The sequence below is a fragment of the Nothoprocta perdicaria genome, unplaced genomic scaffold (genome assembly GCF_003342845.1).
Source record: "Nothoprocta perdicaria isolate Ctin4 unplaced genomic scaffold, notPer1 scaffold_6, whole genome shotgun sequence".
Lineage (NCBI taxonomy): Eukaryota > Metazoa > Chordata > Aves > Tinamiformes > Tinamidae > Nothoprocta > Nothoprocta perdicaria.
This window is the reverse complement of record NW_020455865.1, coordinates 4,958,918-4,977,939: the sequence shown is the minus strand read 5'-3', so window position 1 is coordinate 4,977,939 and position 19,022 is coordinate 4,958,918. Positions and strand designations below refer to the sequence as shown.

The 19,022-nt window shown below is 41.7% G+C and overlaps 1 protein-coding gene across 1 annotated transcript; it reads left to right on the top strand.

The window, feature by feature from the left end:
* The first annotated feature begins 7,904 nt into the window (after positions 1-7,904).
* On the top strand, positions 7,905-15,339 carry SET (SET nuclear proto-oncogene). Its single transcript, XM_026049460.1, has 8 exons — positions 7,905-8,142; positions 9,452-9,509; positions 10,472-10,614; positions 11,325-11,428; positions 11,599-11,712; positions 13,247-13,417; positions 13,521-13,667; positions 14,545-15,339. The coding sequence occupies exons 1-8, from the start codon at positions 8,070-8,072 to the stop codon at positions 14,566-14,568; spliced, it is 834 nt and encodes a 277-aa protein (XP_025905245.1). The 5' UTR covers positions 7,905-8,069; the 3' UTR covers positions 14,569-15,339.
* Positions 15,340-19,022: the final 3,683 nt, after the last annotated feature.

Genomic DNA, 19,022 nt, shown 5'->3' with positions numbered 1-19,022 from the left:
ATTATGTGCCAGTTTTTGCAGCAGAAGCCTATTGAAATAAATATTCATAAACTGGAGGGATGGGGCGGGAGCATGTATTGGAATGAAGTCTGAAGATGAAATGCTGTGGCAGAGGCAGTAGAAAAAGAGCGCTATAAACTGGCTATGATCCTCAAATTAAAAAAAAAAAAAAAAAAAAAAGGCTGGAAACTTTTTAATGCCAAAACATGTGACATCTCTCATTCCTGTTTTTCTTTTGTCCTTAATTTTCCATTTAATCAAGTGATTCAAACTTTTCCTATTTGTGCTACCAGTTGTGGAAACTGTGTTGCCTAAAGGCATTTTTATTTTGCTCCATTCTGTCCTGACAAACTCCTGCTTATACAACAGCCTGTATCTTCAGTAACACCCGTACAACTGCATCACTACTAAAGTCCGTATTTTTTGGCATCAACAAGGCTTGAGAGAACTTGCTGCAGTGCTGGGATGTGGCAGGAGGCAATTTAGAAGGAATTAACTCTGACAGTCACTTTATACAGCTGATTTTCAAAGATCTGGACACTAAAGATGTGTTAATGAGGCTACCGAGGCTTCATAATTAATTATATTACCATCTCTTTGTTACTCTCTAGAACACCAGTGCCTGGTTGACATTTCAATAGGAGTCTGGTAATATTCTTTGTTGTTTTTATCCAGGAGTACAGTTATACCTTAGCTCCCAGAGAGCAATGTTGCATGTAAATGCCTCTGTGAATTGCAAGAGTCTTTGGATCTCAGTAAAAGCCCTTGAAGGAGACCCTGCTGGATACTGAATGGATGTCAGTAAAATTTCTCTAGTGTGGAATCTCTCTTCAGATATGGACTCTCCTCCCCTTTCATTTCTCCTTTCCCTTCCCTCCCCCCTTCCTTTCTCCTGTGATGGTCCTTCTCACAAGGCTTAAGAACAGCAATATCCAGTATTTTCTGAATGTTTAGTTCCAAATGCCTAAAGGAAGGAATACTGACCCGAACAAAACTGAGAACCAAGTAATCTGAAACTAGGGATATTTTCACACGCTTGAATTTCCAGCGCAGTAAAACTAATGTTGCCAGAAGGAATCACAGAAGTGGTGAGTCAGATAATAGATGTACAACAGTGGTGGGAGGGAAATGGTCCCTATTTATTTTTCCTCCTAACAAAGAGGTTTTGCCCCCTCTTTGTAAATGCAGATGAAATTATTTTCCAGTCATACCACTGCAGAAGCGAACATGGAGTTGAAAGCTATTTCCTTTGTATGCTTCTGAGAGCAGTTATTCCCACATGCAAAAGGGGAAAGAAGACTTTGCCAGTGATGTGAAATTCTCCTCTGAAAACTTTTAAATCACTTGTGATGACAGTTCTGCTATTTCCATATATTGGTATGTTCCACTTGCTTGTATTAATTTAAACGGAGCTAACAAAGAAATACGCTGGTTTTTACGCTAGCTACAATTGCAGCTTTGTCGGCAGTTTGACAAATATTTCATTTAAGCAAACCAAACTTGGGCAACCTGTTCCTTATCCTTTTCTCATTCATTCTGCTTTCAAGCAGTCCTCTTTCTTCTAGCACTATTCATGCACCTGTAACAGTTCTGAGAGAAAAGTAGGTGGGTTTACATGGATTCCTTAATTGAAAGCAGTTGATAAAGTTTAACATGGGGCCTGACAAAAATTGTACGAGCTGAATTTGGGGATAATGTGACAAGGAAGAGAGAAGGCATGTATGGTGGGGAATGCATGGGCAGGGACTTGGAAAAACAACAACAAATCAAACTATGCGCTGAAAGAGAGTATATTCTTCCAAGCCAGTCACCTCTGGTTTTGTGTTCAGATAGCACCTTGCACAGGAGGATCTTAGTCTCAGAGCTCTCRGGACTCTCCGAGCTATTGTACTACCAGCAAGAAGCGTTCCTACAGACTGACACAGTTCACCAGATTCCACTTGCAGATCTTCATTGATGGCAACACATGCAGCAATTCATGTAGTCAAAGTGGAGACTAGTACTATTGCAGAGTGCTGCCTCTGGCTCTGAGGAGGCCACTAAGTTAACCTATCAATAAACGAACTGCTTCCCAAAGAGCTTTTTATATTTAAATTGATTTTTTTAATGTGCTTTGACATTCTCAKGTAAAAGCAATAATATGTATAATATTATTGTAGCAAAAATCTGTATATGACAGATTCCTACATATTTTCTTTGTTTCACCTTTTCTGTCACTATACTCCCACACTAGACTGAAGACACTGCAAATGTTTGAATAATGCCAACTTGAAACRAAAGAGTTCTTTAAAATGTCCTCACTCTTCACTGAGCAATCTTCTGTGCRCTTAGTTTAGTATTTCCTGGATAGAAACAAAGGTTCCTCCTSCTGAGAACGCAAATATCAATAGTTTCTCTCCATTAATGTGGCTAAAGTCTTCCCTTGCCTCAGCCCATGAAGGAATGGCCTTAATACTGTCCTGCAAAACTAGTAATTGTGTAACACTACTGATGAAGTTAGAATATCCTTTTCTGTGAAGGCATAAATAAAATCTGAATRTGTGTCCTGGCAACACCTGGTTTCAGGTATTGCAGGGCCACATTTACATATCCCCTATCTAGTTTTCAAACAGAGGTTTTTGTACATTTTTGTATATTTCAGATCCTGACTGGAACTGCAAATTCCTCTGGCAAAAGGAAATGGATGTCCATATCTGGAAGTAGTGGTAACGCATTTGGGGCAACAAGTTGATTTTTAAAGATTTTTTGCTTTTAAAAAATGCAACTCAATAGTGCTGCATTAATAATGGCATCTATGTAYGTGTCTGATGACACAGTCAATCAACTGTTACAGATGCAGGGCTCCAACTGAGTCAAGAAATAGGACATGTCTGAGATATAAAATCTGAACAAGAGACAAGGAAGAGGTGGGGAACCCCTCCAATGAAATTACTCTCTGGGCAGGAACTCTTAATTTCACAATATGGAGTATAATTTAATAGTAAACTTTCTAATAAGCAAGTTCATGTTCAGTCTGGAAGACACAGATCAATTCCCTGCACTATACCCAACTGTGCATCGTTTTCAAAGCAGTGCAGACGGCTTATGTGAAAAATATAAGATGCTCATCAGTACCTTCATATCTTAAGAGCTTTTATCTCATGTTCAGAAGACCCATACATTTAACTGACTTTGAATTTCATTTAATTGTTTAATATTTTGATTGCCTCTTTGTTTCAAGCATCTGGGAACAATGAGAAAAAGTATTACATGACCATCCAGCTCTCCATGGGTTATACGGAAGTGCTCTGCTAATTCTTAAAATGCTGCTATAGGAAAAATAAAAATCAGACTTAGTTAACAGTCTAATGAGAGCTTAAAAATATATTCAAAGATAATCACTGGATCTATTAACAATAATAATATTAGTCACTCCTTGTTTGTGCTACTGAATCATCATGCTGCTTGACAGTTATTAACCCAGAAATATTTTCATCCAAGAGTTTAGACTGCAGCAACTGCAAGAACACGTGGAAGATTCTTCAGTCATTATCTAACCATTCAGTCCCCRTGTGAGTGCCTAACTGGGAAGGTCTGTGACTAGTGGAGATGAATAAACAGTTGGACGGGAGGTATTTGCCTGTTTAATATATGTGCCAAACTGTCGTTCCAGGGTCATGGAGACTCGGCAATTCCTAGGGGCTGTCAAACTGATTACACGCAGCAAACAAGCCGGAGCGTCTCTGCCTGCTGCTCGGAGCGAGCACTGATATGCCTGCAGACTTTACTATCAAGTACGTCCTTATGCCTTCTCGAGATGTTTTGCAGCCTTTGCCACATTGGAGTACTAAGTAATTTAAAAGCTTTCATATACTTCAAAAATGCCTTGTACTCCAGGGGCAGATCTTTGTTCCTTGTATATAGCCTGAGCCTGCACCTTTTTTTTTTTTTTTTTTTGTGTGTGTGTGGAGGACTAGGCACCCAGCATAGATGTATAATTTTTAAGTAGTTGCTTGCATTTCAGCAGCAGGTAAAATGATCTGTGCTTTACATTTTTCAATAATAATTTCTGTAACGGCTGTGAGTTCTTGGGGGTGGAATTACATCTACAAAAATGTAATTTGCTATTAATAATACTGACTTGTGTAACCTTTACATACACTCATTTTACATGGCACAAATATTGAGAAGGAAATTTACTCTTTTATTCACACATCATTATATTGTATTTGAGACTATTTAGCATGTTTTTCCCCTTTCACTTCCCAAATTAGAAGTCTGTGTGTAAAACTCACAGATGACTTGACATTCCAGAAACTAAGCATGATTACAAGTTATGTCTCTGTCCTGCAGCAGCATACCCAGTTAAGGAAAGAAATACTGTGAAAGCTGAGCTTTTCTGTTAAGGAGCAAATTTGAGATCATCTTTATGAAATGGCTTTTTTCCACTCTTGAAAACATGTATGATATTGTATTTTGAATCAATAACGGAGCAAGATGGTTGTCCCCCTGTCCTGGCAAAACTACAGTATGGTGATTATATTCCCCCTGAAACTTAACATTTGAGAAGCTTTTCTTTATTTTCTATCTTCAACTGGAAGATAAGACTGACATTTAACAGCAGTGATGTTCCACATATCAGCAATAAGTTATTTTTGCATATACATTTCCCTATTCCAGAATCCTTCAGATCTAAATGATTGCATATATATTTACGATATTACTACTACAGCCTATGTGAATTCCAGGGTCATTAATCATTACCCCCTCCCAATTCCAGAAACGCATAAAAGAAAATGGAAACAAATTCTCCTTACTTGTCTGACAAAGTCACTGCTGTCCTGACAGCTGCAAAGATCTAGCTCCCCTACTTGTCAGCACTGGAGTACTCTTGCAGTGAGACTGAAAAACACCAGACGCAATTTATTTTTGCAGCTTTAGCCACCCAACAATTTGAACTGTACCTCTGTAACTTGGAGGTAAAAGGGCTATTTGTGATGTAGGCAGAACAGGTATTTAGACGATGTATTTCAGAGGAAAAAGTGTTAACATCTCATATTTATTGAAATACAAAATGAGAAAAGTCCTTAAGGTTAGAGAATGAGGAACATAATCTTCCCTAATTACATCAACACATCCCAGATATAGGAGTATAATTGCACAGTCTAGTCTCAATAGTTATTCAAGGACTGAAGCTGCTTTAGGTATTAGCTACAAGGTAATGWAAAATACTGGAAAATATTGAAAAGAGGTGACTGAATATTTGTATCTTTTAAACTCCTAATGTTTATATCTTTATAGTATTAGTACAATTAGTATATATACKTTATATTATTATGTTATTATAATATTTGATAGTATTGCCTATGAGTCACATGTTGTTTCTGAAAAAAAATATTGTAAAATAACAGATAAATCATGTAACACCAAGGACCTACATGACATTTTCTTTCTTTTTCTAAAAAGACTACATGGACTTTCAGATACCAAAACAGAACGGATTCATACTGAGCTCAGACTTGTGCTGCTCCTTGCTTTTTCACAAACACTTGAGTCATGTTCCTCCTGAGCATATATGTTAATAATACAACAAGAACAAACAGTAAATCAGTTCAGCTGCAAAAGCTGTTGTCTGCTCTGCTTCTACCTTTCTTGGGGCTCAAACTATTCTAACTCAGTGACTTAGATTTACTTCTTTATAGCAGTATAAAGAAGATGTAAAAAGTACTGACCTGCTCTGCGATGAGAGCACAGAAAGGATGTTTTTCKGCGACCTGCTGTCAAATTCTTTGAGCCCAGGAACATGTAAACACCTCTTGTTTCAAGACATTTAGTGAAATGTCYGCAAAACTTAGACTACAGTTGAACTATTTAAGTGAGGTTCTTTCAAAAAGCAAAAAAAAAAAAAAAAATCCTTGGGATGTTTTGAGCAGCTAAGGCTTAAGATTGCTTGATTTCAGACATATCAGTGGAACATACTAGTCACATACTCCAGGTATATGTAGTAATTGATAGAATAAACAAGAGATACTAATAGGGAGCAGGCAGATGCTGCTTTGATCATGATATTCCTGCTTGGAATTGCCTTTCAAATATAAGGCCCATATTTTAGATATTTGTGGTTCTTCACCAACTGATCTAGAGAATACAATAGCAAATAATAGAAGATAAAAGGAAAAAAAGCACCAACCAGATTCAGCTGCATAATAGAGAGGCCTCGGGGAAATCTTAAGCAAGAAAACTACATGTGCTTACCTTTTTTTTTTTTTTTTTTAAACTGTAAAGTCATCCATATTAATCAAACTTGGGAAATGCTGACAAAGCACCAAAGAACTTTTTCAGTGTGATGGATTTCAGGAAGGCCTTGAGACAGAAGTTGATAATTTTGCTTTTCTAACATTGCAGTGCTTTGCTTACTCTTTGCATCCTGCAGTTAGCAGAGCTCACTGCAGAAATTACTGCTGTCAGTGAGAGCACAGAGAACGAACGGATGGCAGCTCCGYTCCCCTGCTATTTGCATGGGAAGCACAATATGAATTGCAGACACGCCACAGCGTTTGTGGGTGGCAATGGAAGTAAAGACCTAGCTGGTGGGAAGTGACAGCTGGGTATACAAAAGGGAAAGGAATTGGGATTTGGAAGTGAGCACCAATTGAGCTTTTAAAGGCAGAAACAACAGGTGGGAGTAGGAATCAGAAAATGAGCGAGTTGGCTGAAGAGGCAAGAAACTAATGTAGGCCTTACTTAACAGAGTATTGTAAGGACAACTGGAAGAAGAGGTAAGGAAACACATGAAGAAACAGAATATAATCTGCCTGGAAAGCAAACAACAAAAGGCAAGTTCCTACTTCATCAAAGCTGCACTTGTCTTTTGGCTTTATCATGAGATTCATCTGGGAATGATAGACATCACTTTTCGATATAAGAGTAGCTCAGCTGTTAACTTTTTAAGTGTAAAATGGACTTAACTCTGACTCTGAAGCTGCAGCGAGCTCCCCCGTGACAGGTGGACAGGAAAGAGGCAAAAAGAGTTATTTTAAGTCTGCGAGCTTGTGGCAGGTGTTCTGGCAGGCGGCTGGGCTCCATGACCTTATGCAGCAACGTTCCCACATTAACCGAGTGGCCTGGCTGTGACTGACAGGGCCACCATGCCCTTAAAAACGTAACACCCGAAGTCATCACCTTGGGTCAGCTTCCAGCTCCGAGGGGCGGCGCTCGCCTGGCCGCGGCGAGAGGGGAGTCCCCGGGGGGGCGGGCAGCGCCCACCTCACGCACCCCCACGGGGCGCTGCCTCCGCCGGGCTCCCCCCTCCGGCAGAGGAGCGGGTGCGTGACGGTTCCTTTGCGCCGCCTCAGGCGCTGCCGCCCCGAGGTAACGGCCGCCCCGCGCATGCGCATGCGCGCACCCTAACCCCCCCCCACGCACCTGCGCGCGCCACCGCCCTCCTCGCTCTCTCCTTCCTCCCCCTCCTTCCTTCTCCCGCCTCTCGCGCCGTCCTCTGTGTCTCCGCGTCGAGCCCCGCCCCCCCTCTCAGGGCGCTAGACGCGACCAATCAGCGCGCAGCGTGGGGTGGCCGGCGGGGGCGGGGCTTGCGGGAGGCCTCTCTGCGGCTGCGCGCGCGCCGCCCGCGGCCGGGAGGCGGTGTCGGCGCGTGCGCAGAGCGGGACGCTCGTCCTCTCCCGAGGAGGCGAGAGAAGCGCGCCTGCGCCGTGAGGCTCCCGCGCCCCCGCGCCCCGGGGGGGCCGCCTGGTGCGCCTGCGCGCTGCGCCCGCCGTGCCCCGGAGGGGGGGTTGCTGCGCATGCGCGCCGCGCTGCCCGCCCCTCGCCAGCAGCAGCAGCAGGAGGAGGAGGCGGTGGTGGCGGCGGCGGTGGTGAGGGTGGCTGTGGGGAGCGCGAGGCAGTGCGAGCGCCGCTGCCGGCCCTGCGATCCGGGAGCGCCCCGGCGGCGGAGGGAGCCCGAGCGGCGGCGGCAGCAGCAGCGGTAGTGGCAGCGGCGGCGGCGGCAGCAGGAGGAGTCTGTGCCCGCCCCCCCTCCCCCCTCCGCTCAGTCCCGTTACAGCCCCCTCCCTCCGCGCTCCGCAGCCACCAACATGTCGGCGCCGGCGGCCAAAGTCAGTAAGAAGGAGCTCAACTCCAACCACGATGGGGCCGACGAGACCTCAGGTGAGGCCGGGCCGGGGGCGGGAAGGGAATGGCGGCCTCCGCCTCGCAGCGCGCCGCACCGACCGCCATTTTCCCCAGCCACACGGGCCGCGGCCGGGCCGGAGGCGGGAAGAGCGCGGGGTCGGCCGGGCGGATGTGCAGGCCCCAGCGGCAGCAGGAGGAGGCCATGTTAGCGCCCTTTTGTCTGCGCTTCCCCGGCCCGGCCTCCTTCCCCCCACAGGCGCAGGCGGGGCCGGGCGGGGGGCGCTGCGGGCTCKGCGGAGCAGCGGGATCCCCCCCTTCCGCGCCGCCTCCCCGCCTCCTTCCCGGAGCAGCATYCGCGGAGCCTTATTGTGCTCCGCCGCCATGATGCTTGGCCGCCTCCCGCTCCGCGCGCCGCCGCCGCGTGCGAGGCGCCGGAGCCGCCGCCCGCCAGCGCGGGGAGCCACGCGGTGCCCGCGCGCCGATGGAGCCGCCCGCCCGCTCGCTCCCCCACGTGCCCGCGCGGTTTCCTCCCTGCCGGGGGGGGAAGGCAGCGCGCGGGGCTCCCCTTCCTCCGCCTCCTCCCGCTCCTCGTGCCGCCGCGCTCGCGCACGTGCTCGCCGCCGAGCCGGAGGGGGCCGCGCGGAGGGGACCCCGCGGCGGGAGCCGCGGGCCGCGGCGCGGTGCGGGGGACTTGGCGGGGCAGCCGGGAGCGCGCGGCGCGCTGGCCGCTTCCCGCGGCCGCTCGTTCATCTGCCGAGCGCCGCGTAAACAGCCCCCGTGCTCCAGCGCCCGGCCAGCCGCTGCCCAGGGGATGCTCTGCTCAGGCAGTAGCCGCCAAACGGTGATTTTAGGATATTTTTTTTAAACTGAAAACCATCCCCTGGAACGGGTCTTTTGAGTTTTAGAAGGTGATGTGTTGCCCGTAGTGCTATTTCCATTGACATTGCTGTCCTCGCTCAGTTATTCAGTACTTGCACGTTCCGTCAAGGGCAGTGGGCTCAGAAACTCTGACTTTCAACGTTTTCATTAAATCATGATTAACACGGTCTGGTGCGCTTATAATTTAAGCGGGTTTGTAAATCTGTATGGAGGGATGGGAGCTGAGAATTTTTGTGGCGTGCTTGATTTGAGTTTGATGTTAGCAAACTTTTCAGCACTTAAGTTATCGCTTGTCCAGGAAGCAGCTGATGCTTTATGGGGCCTAGTAACCATTATGCAATCCAACAGAAATATCTGCATGCTTCCAAAGTAGATCTCTGGGAAGTACATCATGGATAAGCTTTTCAGGTGATTTTGTTTGAGCTCAGAATTAAGGGATTTTGATACATTTTTGATTCTTTTTCAGAAAAAGAGCAACAGGAAGCAATTGAACACATTGATGAAGTACAGAATGAAATAGACAGGTAAACATTAAAACAAACTTTAAAAATGCTTCAGCATTTTTTTTAATTAAAACTACATATTAAAATAATACTTCTCACTAGTAGATGTCACTYTTCAAGTTCCCCCAAGATGTACTTATATTTGACCTGGTTAAATATAGGGAGTATTTACGTATGATTAAATTTTGTAACACTCTCCTGATTTTTAATTTAACTCTGTATAATTTTRAAAATGTAGTTTGATTTAAAATTATAAAATCTCTATGACGGTTCATACAAGAGATTTGCTTCTTCAAGTTAACACATATGCTCTTTCACCAAAATGTCTTAATGTTTTTGAACAGAAGGGAGCATTTCTTTAAAAATAGATTTTTAAAAATATTTTTATTGTACACTCATGTGCATGTAAAATAATATGTAGAAAATGTCACTGAAACACTCGTTCTGTATCTGAGAACTCTGGATTCTGTGTTTGATGGATTTTATTTCTATGCMCTGTGTCCTACAGCAACTGCAAGTATTGGGGCTCTGACCCATATGAAACAGCTGAACTATCAAGGCTTTACCTTTTTAGAAAACCCGTTACATGTTACATTTTAAGGTTCAACTTGTGTGGGTTGCAAACTTTCTTTGCTTTAGTCATGCTCACCCTACCAAAAGTTATAAATAGCAGTCTACAGGTATTTTGCAGAGAAAATGTTAAAGAGTTAAGAGTTAAGCATTGAATCCTTTACGTCATACTATGTGTTAAGAATGTTTCATTACAATAATTAGAGTGCTTATAGTAGTTTTTTGAGGTGCCTTTTAATAGTTTTTAGTGGTTTGGGCCTCAGGTTTTTGTGTGATGGCCCTCATTTGTTGAGCATGGTTGCTTAGTTTAATTGTATCATTGGTAGTTAGCTGAAAACTGAATGGAATTATCTGCTTTAAGTCTTAGTGCTCTCTCCTGTGACATTGCAGCTAAGTATCTATCTCTATTACAGACTGAATGAACAAGCCAGCGAGGAAATTTTGAAAGTAGAACAGAAATACAACAAACTCCGCCAACCATTCTTCCAGAAGAGGTCAGAATTGATCGCCAAAATCCCAAACTTCTGGGTAACAACATTTGTCAACCACCCACAAGGTATATTCTCAATAGCCTATAGCCTTTTTCTTTTTTTCTTTCTTTTTTCTCCCTGTAAATTTTTACCTAAGTGTTTGCTTGCTTGTTGTGTGACCCTTTCAGAGCTCTAAAGGTGTTTAGAGTTGTCATTCAGCACACATTGAAAGGGAAGCCTGCTTTGTATGCAAACACTTCTTACCTTAGAGTTTGTTTTTTCAAGTCTTACATCTCTTGTGTTTTATTGGAAGGAACATCTTGAATCACTAGAATCTTATGGTAGTTACTTTCCTCCCATCTTTCAAGCAACAAGTTTCCTGCTTTTCTTCTTTAGTTAACCCTTTTAAATATAAATATACAAATATGTGTATTTGGGGAGGAGTTGGGTTGGTTGGGAAGTGAGCCACTTAGTCGGGACTCGTGATAAACTGTATGAAGTGGCAAAAACAAGACTGTAGATTGCTTGGATTGGGCAGAGCAATCTCTAAGGGAAGATATATTCAGAAGCTTTTGCTGGCATTTTAATGCTGTACTGCAGCAAGCAAACATAATCTTTTAACCTTAGCAAAGTCACAGAAATTATAGTGGTTTCTTGGTTATTGCCCTTAAAAAAGGGACAGAACAAGTTGCATCTGGGAAGTATGTGTTTTTTCAAATCTTAGAGTTAAATTATAGTTCATCTGTGATGAAAATCTCATAACTTTGATAATTTGAGATTACTGATTCTGTTTTAGTATCTGCACTGCTGGGAGAAGAAGATGAGGAAGCACTGCATTATTTGACCAGAGTTGAGGTGACAGAATTTGAAGATATCAAATCAGGTTACAGAATAGATTTTGTAAGTATGTTAATTCCTTCACTTGCAGTTTTTTTTGCCTYTTTCTTGAACATAAGTGCATATTAGGCCATAGTTTGTAATACAGTCTCTTTAGTTAATCCATAGTATAGTATCTGTTTTAACTTAGTTTGTGTTTACCTGGTTCCAACTCTTTGCTTTCAACTCTGTAGTATTTTGATGAGAATCCATACTTCGAAAATAAAGTTCTCTCCAAAGAGTTTCACCTGAATGAAAGTGGAGACCCATCTTCAAAATCAACTGAGATCAAATGGAAATCCGGGAAGGTATGTATATGCCTTTGGAAGAGATAATCASTGCTCTGCATAGTACAGCCATTCTCACCATTATGCTCATTTAGACAGTTGATGCAAACTACTTTGTTATCCCTTCTCCAACCTGTTCACCACATTTTTACACRCATAGTTTGGGCCTACCTTGCAGATTTGGAATATGCTATTTACATGGAGCGCTGTAGCTAATTCTCTTGCTCAGTCTAGTACCACCAGTGAAAGTACAAGTATGACCAGATGGAGAGATTAATGATTACATCAGCTTCTCTCTCTTTAGAGTGGATCTAGACGGTGGGTGGTGGTGTTTCCTTGACATAATTGTTAAATTAGGAATTGTTGTGGTAGCAGGGTTGGGGGCGAAGGTCAGGGTGTGGTGTCTGGATTTTTTTTAATTATTCTCACCTTCCAAACACCATATCTTGGGCCAAGTTGCAACCACAAGATAATGTGGGTATATCTTTTTTGAATACTAGATAGTATTTGAATAAAATTAATTTTCTGTAGTTAAATTCCGTAATAGTTGGAAACACTTTCATGTCATCCTGAAAGTTTTGAAAGGATTACTTAAAAGTAAAAACTGAAAGTTACAGTTAAACTGCTACTTGTTTTGTCACCCTCAGACCAAGAAGAAAAAAATGATCTTTTTATCATTGAGAACTATGCCAGAAGTTACAGTCCAGTACACCCTAACTGAATGATCTTTACAACATACTGCAAAATTCATGCAAATTCTGGTATTGTTCTTCATTAAACAATGCAAACTTGAAAATGTTAAAATTTTATGGAGAAAACAAATATTAGAAGTTTTGAATTATCGTATAATCAAAGAAAGTATAGATTGAAATAGTGGCTAGTCATTAACTTTTTAGATTTGAAGGAACATACTGTAGAAAACATACCAAACTTCTAGGGTGTGGTGGTAGGTGGCAGAACTCATTATTCTTGTGACCAGATGTTTTCATGGTATGTGTGGTGTGTTCTGTGTTGCTCGCAAAAAAAAATGGACCTGAAAATTACAAAGGGAGAAAATCTTASGATGAGAAGCATAGGAAGTTCTTCATTCCAGTGCTGAGCTAGATGAAGACTGAGCTTAGATGCCTGGAGACTGGGGGCTGCTTAAAATATGCATATGTAATAGTAGTTGAGTATTGAGACTTTGAGAAGTCTCAATATTTATGCATTTTTCACTTTTCATGCTTGTGTTTCCATATGATGCAGAAACATAAATAAAACCTGAGGTCCTGTTGAGTTCTCAGTGTTTCAGTGGAGGCTCTTAAAGGAAGCAGACTGTTTTTTAATATTGTTGGGCCTTGCTCATGAGAAATGCAATTAGGTCACGCAGCTGATTCATGTCTTCTGCTGTGAGTCCTTTGGGTCCCCAGTGTTTCCTAAACATTTTTCCCTGAAAAGAGAGTAATTGACTTCTTGTGGTTGTTTAGCCAAGAACTTTTCTAAATGGTGCCTTTTGGAAAAAAAAAAGGCTACGTAGAGAGCATTTCCTAAGGGAATTTCTTAACTTTCTTTCCAGGATCTGACAAAGCGTTCAAGCCAGACACAGAACAAAGCCAGTAGAAAGAGGCAGCATGAAGAGCCAGAAAGTTTCTTTACCTGGTTCACTGACCACTCTGATGCAGGGGCTGATGAACTAGGAGAAGTCATCAAGGATGACATCTGGCCAAATCCGTTACAGTACTACTTGGTAACTACAGCAGCACCGAGCTGCTCATCCATAGCCCTGATAGCACCATGCGATTWAAACTGAACTTGATCRCTGTAGTTAATGTTGCATGTGTGTCTTTAAGGTTCCTGATATGGATGATGAAGAAGGGGAGGGAGAGGAGGAYGACGATGATGATGAAGAGGAAGAAGGATTGGAGGATATTGATGAAGAAGGCGATGAAGATGAGGGGGAGGAAGATGAAGACGATGATGAGGGAGAGGAAGGAGAGGTGAGCTTTCTTGTTCCTCACTTCCTTTTCTCTGGTCTGTGAGAATAGAATAGGTCTTATAAGAGGGAATCCTTTTGTGAGAAGAAGTACTTGTTTCAAAGATAAAGTAGTTCTTTTCATTCTGTACAGTCACTCATAAAGTTTTTCAAGAGGTAAAACAGAACTGTTGTTATGTTAACTTCCAGTGTAGAGAAGTGTGTTTGCAAGTGTGAATGTGCAAATAAGTAGCTTTAGTAAACTTAGAGGGAAAGTGCTCTAGAATTGTGATATTAATGTCTTGTTTAGTTTAATGATTTTATTATTAACTGATGGACATTCTAGCAACACTTCTAATTAGCTTTTATTGATGTGTCTAGTTCTGTCATCCTCCCACATATTAGTATATTTTGGCTTATTGTCAGCCGTCTCTGAGTTCAGGTTTTAAAAATTTCCTTTGTTAGTGAGTTGGATTCCAAAGACACCATTCAAGATGTTGGTAAAACAAAACTTACAACATTTGTTTCTCATAATTGGACATGATGCATCTAAATTTCAGTAGCAAAAATTGGTTTTATTGAGGTAAAAGTRATGTTTTAGATGCTCTTTGCATGCAAAAGAGGAAGATGTGTTGTATTACTAAGCATATTAGCATCTGAAAGATGAAGTATTTTACAGAGTAATTTCAAAGTCCTTTATTAACTGGCTCCTGTGTAGGTCTTCACAGAAGCTGTTGCTACTCTTTAGTGAAGAGGGAGAGAGATCAACTTTATAGCATCCTATGAGTAATACCACAGGGCTGCAGTCTGTACGGTAGCAAAACATTCGGTTATTGCCTTTGAAAGTTGGCGTTATGCAAGTTTAGTGATCATATTTTTAATTGTTGCTTATCTTTCAACAGGAGGATGAAGGAGAAGATGACTAATAGAACACTGATGGATTCCAACACCCCCCTTTTTACCTTTTTAATTTTTCTCCAGTCCCTGGGAGCAAGTTGCTGTCTTTTTTTTCTTGTGCTCAGTCGCCTTGTTCTCTTGAGGTCTCTTTTTCTCTCCTCTACACCATGGTTCACAATTTATTTTGGGGGAAATACCTTGAGCAGAATACAGTGGAGAAGAATCTACCAGTTTCTGTTTCAAGTTCCTTTTTATCCCTTTCTGTCTCAAAACAAAAACTGTTTATGGAATCAACACACCATGTTCTGTGGGAAAAAAGAAAACCTTCTGCTCCCTTCACTCTGCTGGAAGCTGAAGAGTGCTAGGCCCCTGTGTAGTAGTGCATAGAATCTAGCTTTTTTCCTTCTTTCTCTGTATATTGGGCTCAGAGATTACACTGTGTCTCTATGTGAATATGGACAGTTAGCATTTACCAACATGTATCTGTCTACTTTCTCTTGTTTAAAAAAAAAAGAAAAAATAAAAAAAAAATGGGGTTATAGAAGGTCTGCGGGGGTGGGTTTCAGATGTTTGGGTGGGTTAAGTGGGCATTTTGACAACATGGCTTCTTCTCCTTTGGCATGTTTAATTGTGAGGTTTAACAAACATCCTTGCAGTTTAAGATGACACTTTTAAAATAAAATCTTCTCCTAATGATGACTTTGAGCCCTGCCACTTGATGGAGAATCAGCAGAACCTGTAGGATCTTATTTGGAATTGACATTCTCTATTGTAATTTTGTTCTTGTTTATTTTTAAATTCTTTTTTTTTGTTTATTTTGGGGTTTTTTTTTGTTTCACTGGAAAGGAAAGAAAGATGCTCAGTTTTAAACGTTAAAGTGTACAAGTTGCTTTGTTACAATAAAACTAAATGTGTACACAAAGGGGCTGGTTCGTCTTCACTGAAAGAAACAGGTTTTTAATACTTTTTTGAACTTGCTTATAGTTTCTTGGGTTTTTTTTTATGGCATTTAGTCAAGATTTGTGTGTTGTGAAGCAACTTTGTGGTTGCATAGACCGATTTAATTAGTTTCCATTATTTCAGTACTTGGAGAATGTTTCATTTGGTAGTTACTGCACATTCTGCTTCTCCTGAATTGCCCAGCTCTTTTAGACAGGGGTCACGGATGCATGTCTTGTGTGACGGTAGATGTTTATACTTGCATTTTGCAACAAGAAAAATCACTTGCTTTGTTTTAATAGCAGTGTGCAGTGCTATATCTCAAGTAAATGAATGAAAAAGTCATGCAGGCGGAAAATAAATAAAGATTTGAGGTTCCCTAGTAAGATTTTGGATTTTTTTTAAGTCTTCTCAGCTGGAAATCTTAAGTATAAGTTAATTTGTAGGCTGTCCTAGAAGAGCAAAATTTTTAGTGATACTCATATGAGTATAAGTAAGCTACTACTTTGCTGCTTTCTTTCCTTGGTAACAGCATGTATATATGCCTTAGAGTTAAACTGGACTTCTAATTTTTAAAGAGACTGCATTTGAGTAACTTGAAGCAATTTCAGTTAGAATTTGTTGGTTCTAGTACTGCACAAAGTGTAATGAAATTTGTTTTTCCGTGCTGTGCATTTGAAAATGCTTGTTGTATCAGCTAATCTCAAGTTCAAATAGCTCGTTCTCTTTGGATGTGTGGAAAAGATTGTCTTCTGGGAAGACTTACTGTTATATTTTGTGGTTCCTTCTTCTTCCCAGAACTTGCTATAGTCAAATACAACATTGTTTTGTTTTGTTTTTTGGACACTTAAGAATGCACTTAGCAAAATAAGATCAATCTCTATTTGAAGCATGCCCAAATAACATGGGGGGGAAGAAGTGTTCTGTACATGTCTGATGCAATCCGGGTGTCAGAGACACCACAATGTCTGTATGTGATCAATGCAAAATGAGACAATTTTTTCCTCAGCAAAAGCTTCTGCTCTTGATCTTACAGCACTCAAAGTAAAATGCGAACTGGTAATAGCTTCCTACTATCTACAGAGAAAGAATTAAAACTATGAAGTCTATTAAATTCCTTTTCATTTAATTGCTTTTTGATTTTTCTTGAAGTCCACTGTCCATTGTGGAGGGTAAATGCACTCTTAGTTGCTGTCATGCCTCATGAATGTCACTTATGTGACTGTTACATCTATGTAATTTTAATTGATTGTAGTTCTTGAAGGAAAGAAGCTTTTCCTAGTCTTATTTTAATGCTTTAAGAAAAATACCATGCCACTGTTGTTACAGCCTTCTCCCTCACTAGCACAAACCTATAACTGTTTTGAAAGTAATCAAAGCTTCATGTTCTGCTATGAATACCATGGTCAAGAAATGAAAATACTGATCAAGTGCTACATTTTACACTCTTGGACATTTTTTAGGACTGTACAGGGTGATAAATCACCATTGCTGGTGTGCTGATAATACAGAAATTCCTGTGAAACGTCTGCATTTACTCCTTTTAAAAACCTTTTAAAACCTTTCAAACCATATTTGTTGTGTGCAATCCTTATTTTCTGGCTGTGGAAATGAGTAGCCATTGACAAATTTATGTGCAATGCTGAAGAAGTATTACAGTTGGCTGCCATATGCTCTGGCTCTTGGCATAATGTCTAATTTATCTAAATATATGTAATGAGTACCCATTTTCAGGTGATCTAATTTTTATATGCATATAAAAGCATTTAAAGACAGAACTCGCACCTTGGGTAAGAAAGGAGTGGAGGAGTCGCTCATCTTAAACATCTATCCCTAGTTTCCCAGGGTGGCTCGAACTCCTTGTATCCAATAATCCTGTTGAATGAAACTTGATGCACCTAGAAGCTGACTTTAATTTCCAATATATAGAGAAGGAGGCAGTTTGATGAAGATTAAGCTGTTGTGCTGGGGCTATATGACTTAAGCTTCAAGCTGTTTTTAGGTCTGAAGTTTAATCGCTATCAAATGGCATCTTTTGCCTGTAATTTCTTGCCAAAGGCAAGCAAATATATCCAGGGGTGTGTAAATATAGTTAGAAAGTTTTTTTTTTTTTATGAAAGACTATCTGTGTGCCTATTTGTAGTTGCTGACAGTTTTTCTCCTTGTGAACAAGCATTATCTGACTYGATTTCTGTCACTTATGCCATTCATCTGAATTTGTAAGCTTCTATTTGCTCTACTTCCAATCAAGTGCATAAAGGCAGTACTTTGTTTATCTAATAGCAGTACTCCTGAATTTTGAAAGCATGTTCTTGTTTTCCAGGAGACAGAACTGAAGAAGAAACTCATTTCTCTGTACGTTCAAGCTCTCTTCCTAGTTGAAGGAATTAAAATGCCTTTAAGAGTTATTTGATGCTACTGTTTCTAAGATGTTTTTGTTTCCTTGTTCCCAATAGAGTTAAGCCCTCATTCTGTATTCCTTTTATGGGTGACCCCAACAGTGTTCATTTCTTATGAATTTCAGATGCCCAGTGTGGTGACAGTGCGAGGAGGCCACAAGTGATTCTGGAACAAACAGTTTCCTCTAGGAGCAGACTTGTGCTTAATCTCTTGCCCTGCCTTTCTTGGATTGAACTGGGACTTTCCAGGAGTTTTCCTGTGATCATCACCCCATCCTCTGACCGAATGTGCAGCAGCAGCAGGAGTCATTTAAGGCATAACTCCCAGAGGGGGCACAAGTGGGAGTTGCTGGAGGCATCCAGGATTTGGCAGCATCTGCCTGACCAACTGTGATGGTAGCACTGYCTCCTCAGGAGACTCGTAGTCTGTTTTCCAGTTAATTCCCTAACGAGGAGTCTCTGAACTCCTGATCCCTGTGTGAGTCCTCCACGCTGCTTCTCTGGTAGAGCTGCCGAGGTCAGTATGCAGGTGGAGTCCAGAGCAAGCGCATGCTCTATCCAGCAGCTGGAGTGCGGAGCTGGTGAGTCCAAAGTGGCTTCCGAGTGGAATTTCCCTTCGCAGGCAGCTCCACGAGGCAGGGGCAGCCTTCAGCACTTGCAGATCTGCAGACTAGGCAGTAGGAGAGGAGGAAGAGCCGGGTGGTTGCTTGGCACTTCTCAGGGGTGACATTTGTCATCTGTGGGACCTCTAGAGAGCCTAGAGGGGAGAAATTCCTAAGCCAAGTGTGGGAGCTGCAGAGACGGGACCTTGTTACAAATGGCAGCAGCTTTCAGAGGGGTCTATAGCAGAGCGGGCTTGTGCTGAGCYATAGGGGATTGCATGGGCCTAGGCTGGGCTCTGAGGGATCTGGGGGTTCCCACTTTATATATTTGAAGCACTTGCTTTATTTATGACAGCAGCATGTTTAAATATTTATAGAAACTTAACAGCTTTTCAGCTATCTTAAGCTAGTTTTTCTGGTGATTTCCTTTTGTTAATAAAACTTACTTGCAGAGCATTTRCAAGCGCTTGTGTAAGAAAAACCTGCTCTAAATAAATCAAATACAAACACCTCTTTCCAGGCATATTTTTAAAGGTGTATGCG